Source organism: Pezoporus occidentalis, unplaced genomic scaffold, assembly GCF_034315485.1.
Source record: "Pezoporus occidentalis ecotype Australia unplaced genomic scaffold, CSIRO_AGI_Poc_V1 ctg1373, whole genome shotgun sequence".
Classification (NCBI taxonomy): domain Eukaryota; kingdom Metazoa; phylum Chordata; class Aves; order Psittaciformes; family Psittacidae; genus Pezoporus; species Pezoporus occidentalis.
Window position 1 is genome coordinate 3,663 of NW_026913181.1, and position 10,481 is coordinate 14,143.

The 10,481-nt window shown below is 39.6% G+C and overlaps 1 gene segment (V, D, J or C); it reads left to right on the top strand.

Moving 5' to 3' along the window:
• Positions 1-1,241: 1,241 nt before the first annotated feature.
• Positions 1,242-8,432, top strand: LOC134158964 (T-cell receptor beta-2 chain C region-like). The segment is given in 6 exon segments: positions 1,242-1,293; positions 2,112-2,216; positions 4,780-5,115; positions 5,494-5,511; positions 6,542-6,648; positions 8,083-8,432. Coding segments are annotated over 6 exon segments (645 nt in total).
• The last annotated feature ends 2,049 nt before the right edge of the window (positions 8,433-10,481 follow it).

The window sequence follows — 10,481 nt, forward strand, 5'->3', positions numbered from 1 at the left end:
TTGCAAAATGAAAACAGCAGCTTCACAGCAGCTACTGGTTGGGCAGAGAAGTGATTCAGAGCAGTCTGCAGAGGAGGACTTGAGGGTGTTGGTTGATGAAAAACTTAACATGAGCCTCTTCAGTGCATGCTTGAACCCAGAAACCATCCATGTGCTGGGCTGCATCAAAAGGAGCATGACCAGCAGCTTGAAGGAGGTGATCCTGCCTCTCATCTCTGCTCTTGGAACTAGATGATCTTAAGGTCCTTTTAGACCCAAACCAATCTATGATTCTATGACTCTATGATTCTATATCAATGAGATAAAATGCAGAATACAGAAAGGTTGTAAAACAACTTCAGATGAAATGTAGCCAGTGAAAGTAAGTGTCAAAAAACTCTGGAAATTCTTTTATAAATTATCATACAGATTATATAACGGTATTTCAAGCTGGTTTTCAGCCAAATCCCTTCAGACAGAGATCAAGGGTTCTTGGGAATCTTTGGGATTTCAGATGCAGTAAACACTGCTTAAGCTTCTGCTTACTGAAGTCAGCTGCAGTGCTTTTCTTGGCTTATAGTACAACACTTCATCACTGTGACCACAAATAGCTTGACTTTCGGTGCTGGCACAAAACTTACAGTAATAGGTAAGATATTTTTGTTTTCTCTTTTAAATCACTTCAAATCCCCCATCTTTTCTTTAGAGAACTTCACTTCAACCTTATCGTCCCTTTCATTATAAAACTGGTGGGTTTGTGATGTGCTAGTAACCCACTCTACTTTGAAGAATAGACTAAATTTAATACTCTAGGTAGGGATACACTTTTCACTTTGGAGAACTGAAAGAATGCCTTTTCAGTGAATAAAAAGTTGACCATTGAAAGAATTGGAATGAGGAATGGGTTAAAAATATATGCATTTCCATAATGCTAGTTCCTCTGGTGCTATAGATGATGAAGGACAAGTCAATGAAAGGTTATCTGTCTGGAAAGGAGTTACAGTAACACTTTGGACAGGTCTAGAAAACAAAATAAGGACTCTACAAACTTAAATGACTTTGGATCTTTCCCGGGTAAACTAAAGCATGTGTTAACTCAGGTAACCAAGAAAGACAAATAAGCGTACTAGCATTTCCAGCTGATAAAACAGAAGACACCCAAGTTTATAATAAGCAATGTTAACAGCACTCTGCAGCTGTTTAATTCCAGGTGTCCACAGAAAACTTAGCAAGTTTTTCCAGAAAACAGACTCATCAGGACAATGACCTTCCTATTTCAGAGGAGACGCCAAAAGGCCACTGAAAACTACAAAAGTGAATATATCATTCATTTCAAATAAAATAGCTCTATCTATAAAATGTTTCTATCTGGGCTACACTTCTGGGAGAACAAGTCTGCTTCTGATAAATGACCACTATCTCATTGTATTGCTTCTGGAGTCAGAAATATTGGTGTCTTAGGCTTTCGTATCATAGCATTCCACTATAGAATCAAATGACTGCAAGTGATAAAATTCAACCTCCACAAAGTCAGTGATCAGCACATTATTTGAAATCCAGTGTGAATCTGAGGTCCCTGAGCTGACGAAAATCAATACACTGATCCCTCACTGACCACAGTCAATTATGCAGCTAACTTTAATAATCATAGATAAGAGAAGAAGGAGAATTCCTTCCAGGGAAGGAGAAAGGGAGGGGTGTTCAGGAACCAACCAAATGGGGATTCTGTGTGTTGAAAGTTATTTTGTAAGTAAAACAATATAAGGCTTTTTTTTTTTTGCACAAGAAGAATATTCTTGATGTTGAAAGAAAATGAGGCATTTAAGGAAATTAGTCTGTTTGATTGAAAATAAGCAAAGACAATTATTGCCTCTGAATATGGGAAATATTCTCTGATGGCACAGCTAGATAAATAGATAAATGTCCTCTAAACTGTAACAATCAATTCATCTAAGCCTGAAGCAAAAGGGCTGTGAAAGAGGTATTTTTGTGACCGAACTCACCTGGTTAGACACACAGATGTGGTAGTGCTCCCTTTTCCTTACAGACATCTCCCTTTTGGAGGGGACCTTAAATGTACTTTGTGCTTCTTCATTTGCTGGTACTACATGAGGGCAGGGTTTAGTCCACAGGCTTGGCTCAGACTGACAGCAGAGGAGAGGTTTTCCTGCAGCTGCAAAACAGTGTGAATAACGCAAGATTGTCTTTTGGCAGTGGGACAAAGCTCACAGTCGTAGGTAAGACAGAATTCCAATCTCTGTGATCTATGTAATGCCGGTTGAGGGGACAAGAGCATTCTTAATTAGCAGCAGAATAATGATCATTTTTCATACAGGCATGAGGACAGGAATAATGCTTTATTGGTTGCTTGTTAAAATGAGATGCGCTGATATGGAAGTGTAGGAATTGCAGGCACAGATTTTGAGATCCTTCTATTGCCTTTGTATTTCCTTACGAAGGAAATGAAGGAGAAAGGTAGAAATAATTCTATTTCATGAAGGAGAAAGGTAGAAATAATTCATGAAGGAGAAAGGTAGAAATAATTCTATTTCCTCCAATTCTCCGAGAAAACATGGAGGTTGGGGACGAAAGATTCTCCTTTGCTGTGTAAGTTTTCGCAGTTCATATGTGTAAGAAATGCAGCATTTCAGAGGTAGAGTGTGGATTCTTGTGTCTGCTGAATCAGACAGGAAAAGCTGGTACTTTGCCCCCTTCCCCATAGATGGTGGGCAGGCTGCCTGGAGTTGCTTTTGGGCACGGGCTTCTTCTAACAGTCCTTTTCATGGCTTCTAATTCTCAAAAAGCATCATATTCTTTTTGTCTCAGTGCACTTTTCTCCTCTATTCTTTCTCCTTTTCAATATTTGCTTTCTCTGCCTTATACCCTCCCAGGAAAGGATTTAACATCCCCTATATCAAGGCATTTTGGAACCAGTGGGCAAAAAAACCTTTTCCATCTGCTACTGTCACTGTATATGTTATGCGAACTGTATATATATATATATATATATATGTTATAGCAAACTGTAGAAATGCACACAGATGCCTGCTCCTTTAAACAGCACCATTTGAAAGAACTAAGTGGCTGGCAAGAAGAACATAATCACACTGTAGGCTATAGTCTGATTGTGTCTAGCTCTGCTTGTTATCTTTGGAGTTGGTGCCATGCTCAGAGTTACAGGTAAGTAGCTGTGATTAACCCGAGCGCTCAATGTGGAGAGCACTGAAAGATTTCCCTTGCATTAATGACAGGCAGCATATCCACAAATGATCTCAACATGAGAACAGGAGTGAAAATAACAAGAAATCATGAAACTGACCTTGCCATGATGAGAATGGAAGAACTGTGGTTATTTTTTTCTCTTGGGTGGGTGAAGAATGTGTGACAGAGAACGTATGAGTTTGTGCATGGAACACATTGGCTTTCTGAGCCAATGAACTTCTGTCAGAGATACTTTTAGGTTAGGAAAAATATTCCTAAAGCCAAGTATTAGAAGGGAGCAGCGAAAGTGATCAACCTCTCCTCATATCCACTGTAAGCAAAGTGGAGCAGCACCAGACTTCTAGGGGTTTATCTGCATTACTATGCAGTGATCTCTCCTGAAGTCTGTACCAGCTCACACATGGTCACAGAAGCACCCCAGAGATCTTTGTAGGCACTGACAATCATTAGCCTTAACCGGCTAACAGCTGAAAGCAAACACTGGGGCTTAGAGGTCAAGATCTATGCAAGATGTAAGTTGCTGCTAATTCTACTCATTCTCTCCACTCTAAAGAGGAGGGAGTGATCAGGAAGAGCATCTACAATTTGTAGTGTCTTCACACTGAAAAGCAGTAAAAGTTTTCCCTTTGGCACTTTTGTTTCCATGTGCAGTCTGGTGGGTTTATTATGCTAGATGAGTAAAAATGTCACCCTAATAAAGATGGCTTGCAGAGAGGTGGCTTTTAGGGTCACTGCATAGCTTCTGAGCAATACCTTGTTGTTACCTTGTACATCCTTTTGATCGTGGAAGTCTGTTGTCTTTAGTCTTGTATGTAGGTATTGAAGGTATTAAATACTTTAGGACAGGAGACAACTTTTGGTTTGTGAGCATGTAGCATACAGAATCTTGCATCAGTTTGGGAAGATGTGTAGTCCAGGGCTTCTCATACCTAAATAATAAATAACATAAAGAGTTCTGTATTTTAGACTCTTCAGAAGGATGGCAAGTTAAGACAGAAAGCAAAACTTGTCCCAGGCAGATTCAGGTTTCCTACTTAGAGTGTTCTTCACTTCAGTGAGAAAGATTAACTGCTTCCTTTCAAGTCTCCTCTCAGATGGGGTGTGGGGGTCCCAGTAGGGTATCACATAGCAGTATAATTCTGAATGCTGCAATAATCATCATGTCTTACTACATCTCCAGGAATGTAATTCAGTCAGTTGAAGATGCTTGTGCTGTTTAACACAGACTCTGAGCTACTGGCACAATGGTACAAATACAGGCCTTATAGCACCACTGGGTACTTTTCTGCCTATCCGTTTGCTCAGGTTCTTTTAGCTTTCCTATTCTTCTGACAGAGATAATATTAGAAGTTTAAACACTCATGCATTTCTGTAGCCAGACCTTTTCTTTTTCTCTGTAATGAGCGAAGACAAATGCTTTCAGTTTCCTGGTCTCTATATATATCTAACAGATACAAATGGTCTAATAGGCAGTTGTTAAAAAGCCAGATATATCAGGAGTCACAAAGCACGAATTTTAAGCAGTTTCTCACTGAAGACAGTTACGGAAGCCCTGGGCCATATTGCTTTCTGTTTCAGGGAAGAACGATGAAATCATACCTCCAGCCGTGGCCATCTTTTCCCCTTCAAAGGCAGAGATCCAACAGAAGAACAAGGCCACACTGGTATGCCTGGCCTCTGGTTTCTACCCTGACCACCTGGATCTGGTCTGGAAGGTGAACGGTGCTACGAGGACAGAAGGGGTGGGGACAGATGAGTTTTCCACACGCAATGGGAGTACCTACTCATTGACCAGCAGACTGAGGATCTCAGACCAGGAATGGTTCAACCCTTCAAATCGCTTTGAGTGTGTTGCCAACTTTTTTAAGGATGGAACACCGGAATCAATACACAAATTAATCTACGGTGACGCTGGTGAGTAAAAAACCATGTATCACAAACTAGAAATCCCAAATCAAAAGGGTGTGGGTTACAGTGTGAAACGTATCTCTCTACAACTTCAACACAGGGTGTGGTTATGGCACAAGTATTTATGTAAATAGGTAGGTATCTGCATATGTCACTTCATAGTCCTGGGACTCTGTATCTACATTATCATTGTACAGCTATAGTTTCTCAAATTTTCTTCCAGATTTTTCCCTGAGAAATTCCTGTATTATAGTAAATGTGCAGTATCATAAAATCTATAGTATAGTCAAATTAATTAGCTGGTATACTGTAAACTGAACTGCAAAAATTGGTGCTGTTTGGGTTGAAGAGAAATATGACTTTCAGTCCCTTTTTCTCTTTCAGGCTGTGCACTCACGGAAGGTATGTGTGTCTTCTCACAGGCAAGTATCTGTATGTATTTTAATCCCAGTTTTGCTGATGTGAAGTACAAGGTTTGTGAGACTTCAACTAGAATAATGGCTTTTATTTCCCCGTCCAAGTGATTTGTACTTCAGAATAAAAAACCCCATGCTTCAAGAGGTTTGTATGTGCTCGCTGTATGTAGCTGTGGTTTGAGGGGTTTAGCTCTTCTTTATGATTCTCTTGGTATAACAGAAGAAATTGTTGCGTCTCCCTATAGAGCATAATTTGCTCTTTTTATCATCTCCTCCAGTCCTTAACACTGCCTTCTGTTGGGAAGCTTTTTGCTCAGCCATGAAAGCAAAAATTCATACTCAGCCAAGTGATTATCACATTAAGATTCAGAATCCTGAATATTTCTTAGTATCAGATTCAGAATATTTCTCATTACAAGTCCCTCCAGACTGCAAGGATATCTATATCTATGTGTGCATCTTTACACAGTCCTGGTTTTCACCAACTTCTTTAATGCTTCAGGAATCTTAAGGTTGAACCAAGACCAGGTTCAACTGCAATTCCTTAAGAGTGAAAAATCCACAAGAATTAAAGTTCTAGAGACTATGTTACTGTGGGCTGTGTAAAACTTCCCTGATACAGCAGCAGCACTCACAAGGCCACAGACAATAATGCATGAAAACAAAATGTGTATCTTGTGGTTCAGCTCAAGTGGAGTTCCTAAGAGGGATTCACATGAATAGCCTAGTTTTTCAGTAGGTGTGGCAACACAATGGTTAAACATTCCCAATCAGGAATTACTTCCTTAGCATTAACGCATTCTCTCTCTTTCCTAGACTTGCTTTCTCTTGGTTGTTTGAATCACAGTGTTCTTTCCCATCTGCTACTGTGTCTTATCAACAGAGCCATTTCATTTGGCTCTAGTTCCCGTGTGTCACCTGGCTAAAGATTTCAAGGGGTTTTATTTGATTAGAGCTACATTCGATCTAGTCTCTTGTGATGAGGATGCAATGCACAAATGATGTTTGATTTGCAGAGTCCTACCGGCGGTATGGAAATTCTCTGAAGCTCACTTACCTCATTCTCTGTGGCAAAGCCTTGCTCTACGCAGTTTTGGTGAGCGGTCTGGTGTGGACAGTCAAGGTAGGCTACTGTGCCACTTGCAGGTTGAGATTACTCACTAATACAAGGGTCAGTGGGTACAGAAAAAATCTGTTCTCAGCTGAGGACCTGTTCTTCATGTATTCTGTCAGGCTTTGGGCAGGCTGGTTTGAAAAATCACAAGTGATGAGTTTTCTGTTTTTCCAGAACTCAAATAAAATCAATGCTATCTAGCACAGAAATTCCTCCTCAAAATACTCTTTAAACACATGAAAAAAGATGAGAATTAAGGACAACTTCTCTAGAAAATAAAGAAGGGAAATATCAGATACATCGCACTTTTCTGTAGGTATCGACTTATGACTGCAGTGAGAGTAATAAACAGGGGGGTTCAGGAGATATGTGGGATAAATCTGAACGAAGATTTACAAAGAACAATGGGTTAAATCTGAACAAATGGGAGATCTATATCACTATTTACATGGTGATAAACTTACTGTCTTACAGACTTACAGTCTGACAGACTTTGAATATTTGTGCTGATTTGGGCTGGTATAAATTAAATTTTCTTCATAGTAGCTAGAATGGGGCTATATTTTGGGTTTATTCTGAAAACAGTGTTGATAACTGAGGGATGTTTTCACTATTGCCGAGCTGTGCTTACTCAGAGCCAAGGCCCTTTCTACCTGTCACACCTCCTCACCAGCAAATAGGCCCAACTGGGATGAAGATGTAGATGAGTCACTTTGTGACATGGTTTAGTGGTGATCTTCCCAGTAATGGTTGATCTTGATGATCTTAAAGGTCTTTTTCAACCTAGCTGATTCTATGAATCTATGTTGAACTAACTGTAGGAAATACTTTTAATCGTGAAGTTTCTCATATGGCTGAAAGATATTTCTGGTGAGAGTAGTGGAAGCATCAGTGCTTGTTCTTTTAGAAGCAGGACTGGGAGATATATTTCAGAAAGTTAAAGGGTGAGTATGAACACAATCTCAGCTACGGTTTAGTGTCTTTTTAAAAGGATACTAGAGAGAGTAGGTTTTGTACTTTACTGGATCACAATCATAGAATCACAGAATGGTTGAAAGGGACCTTGAAGATCATCTGGTCCCACACCATGAGCCCCTCCATGAGCAGGAACATCTTTCACTAATTGAGGTTGCTCAGGTAGATGACATCGCAGCTCTTCCCTTGTCACTGGTGACTGATGCAGTCACTCCACTACAGAAGGCCACCAGATCTAACGTACAAAGTTATTCAGTGTGTAAGTAAATAATCTGTACAGGTTAAGACACTGCTTGGTGCAAAAGGGGAGAAAGCATGAACATTCAACATGGTTATTTCTGTTGCTGCTCTCAGGAGACGCAACAGTTGAGACACTGATAAGTACAGTCTATTATTTCCTATATTGTTTATTTGTTCCTTTTGCCTTTTTTAAAAATTATATATTTATTCTGTTTTGTTTTCAATTAGGTTGGTGGCAAGTTTTATAGAGAATAAGTGAAGAACTGTTGTAATGAATGAATGAAGATGTGGCCATCAGCAGGAACATAGCAAATTAGAATTTCTACTTTTCTATAGCAAAGGATCTATTCTTCTGCCTAAGAACTTCTGAATATTATTTCTTGGTGATTCAATGTCCTTTCCACTTTGTTGCAATCACTTTTGGGTTTTCCCTGTACTTCTATATCATATTGTATCACATCGTGTCGTATGTATCTTATAGTATCATATCTTTAAAATTAACACCTTGTTAATGCTCAGAGGCTGAAAACCCATCCTTGTATTTGGAATAAAGTTTTAGCTTCTTTTCCATTCAAGAAGTGTGAGTTACTGGTTTTTATTTCAGTGTTTTGTAGCAATAATATCCTGCAACACAACTTCCTGTGAGTTTTGCCAATTTTTTTAAGAATGGAATACTGGAATTGATACACAAATGTGATGCTGATGAGTAAAATATATGTGCATATGGCGGTCATCCTCTGTAGGTTCCTATATCTAGAGTAAGCAGTCATTACTGAGGGCATGTTTCTTGCCAGGCTACTATACAACTCAGATCTGTCAGTCCCCAGAAAACTGAAACCAAGAGCAGGAATCCAATCCTATTTTTCTCCAAACTTGCTACAAGCCATGTAATTCAGATCCCCACACCCACCCTCTATTATACAAGTGACTGCACAAACAGAGCACTTTAAAAGAGCTGACAATATGTGGGCGCAAATAATATCTCCTATTTATTTTCTTATGGTTTTGATTGCAGTGTCTTCAAAGGTAAGTTAAACAATTCATTTTTCTCTCTTGACAGTGCGTTTGGTTATCTATCCATCCGATTGTGTATACAAAGAGAGATGTGTTCTGTGTGTGAATGTCTCAGTCTGTCTTGTGTTTGCTTTTGATGACACTCACAGATATTCATGCCTGGATGCATGATTGTATGCCTGGACACATCCATTCATGTTCTCCCTGAATACACGTGCATGGATGTGAACATCCAAATTCTGTCTACTGCTGTGAAACCTTCCATGAGACTGACTACTAGAACTCAACATTTCGGTATGAAAAACACCTCTTAGAGCAGCAGACCTACTTGTAGCACAAAGATACATTGATATTTTAGTGGGCAGTGTGGTAAATCACTGCATTCTACAGTACATTATCTCCTTAAATATATTGCAGAGCTATTACAAATTATATTCCCATGAGAAAGACTCAAAATCCAGTTTCATTTGATGCCTCCTCCAACATTTAATTCTTAGGATCAATTCTTTATCAGTCATGCCAAGTGAATGTGAAAATTCAATCACTAGTTACCAAGAGTTAAATACAATCAGTAGTTAATGTGGTATTTCTGCTAAGGGCATCCAAGTTATAGCTTGTGCAAAAGAGCACTGAACAAATTATCCTAAACAGCAGTATGAAAAAAACCCTGTCCTTGTCAGGTCAAGATTTCTAAATAAATGTTTGGTTTCTCTGTCATTTTTTATTGCTTTCTCCCTTCCCTTTCAGCAAACGATCGGAGAAGTGCTCCAGCTGGGAAATCTGTGTCCATCAGGTTCATTTTCAAGAGTGTTTTGAACGGGATGTTTGTGATTGGGCTGATGCTTAGGTCCAAGAAGAGGAACAGATTCTACTGTGTACAGAGTTGTCCTAACACATTCTAGGTTTACAGGAGACTGTGGTGGTGCTTTGCTTCCCCTCTCTCCTCGACCCATCTGCCTCCACAAGAATTCTTGTTAGCCTCTGCAAAAAGGAAAGGAGTTGGACAGCTGGGTGCCACACACATCAAAATGTGTGGTCTTTTTAAAGTAAAGCTTAGAAAAGAAAATTAGGGAGTATAAAAAAAAACAACAGAAAGACCAAGAAAAGCAAAGAAGGAAAGAAAGAAAAAAGGATGTAACTCAGAAAAAGGGAAGAGCATCTAATCTGTGGGGGAGGAGAATGGGGAACCAGTGTGGTTCTTTAAAGCTGTGTTTGTGGGCATCATTTCTGTGCAGCATGGACTGCGAAACTGAGGGATTGCTAATCCTGGAGAGTGTTTCTGGAGATCTTTCATCCATGTTGCAATTCATTAAGCTATTAGTTTATGGTGCAAGTTAAGCAATTGGTAATTCAGAGGTAGAGCACTCTGAAGTAAATGGAGAATCATACTTAGAATGATAACTTTTACATATAGATGCATCCTCAGTAGAGACAGGATTAATGCAGGCTGAGATAGAGGAGTACTTGTGGGGCTTTGGAAGCAGAACAGCTGGGAATGCAATAGCAAGACACAAGGAGTATGAGGCATAGAGTGAAGACCCTGAAGGGAGCTTATGTTGAGCATAACCAGGGTCTTCAACAGAAGGAGGAAGTATCTCTGAAGGGCTCAGCAG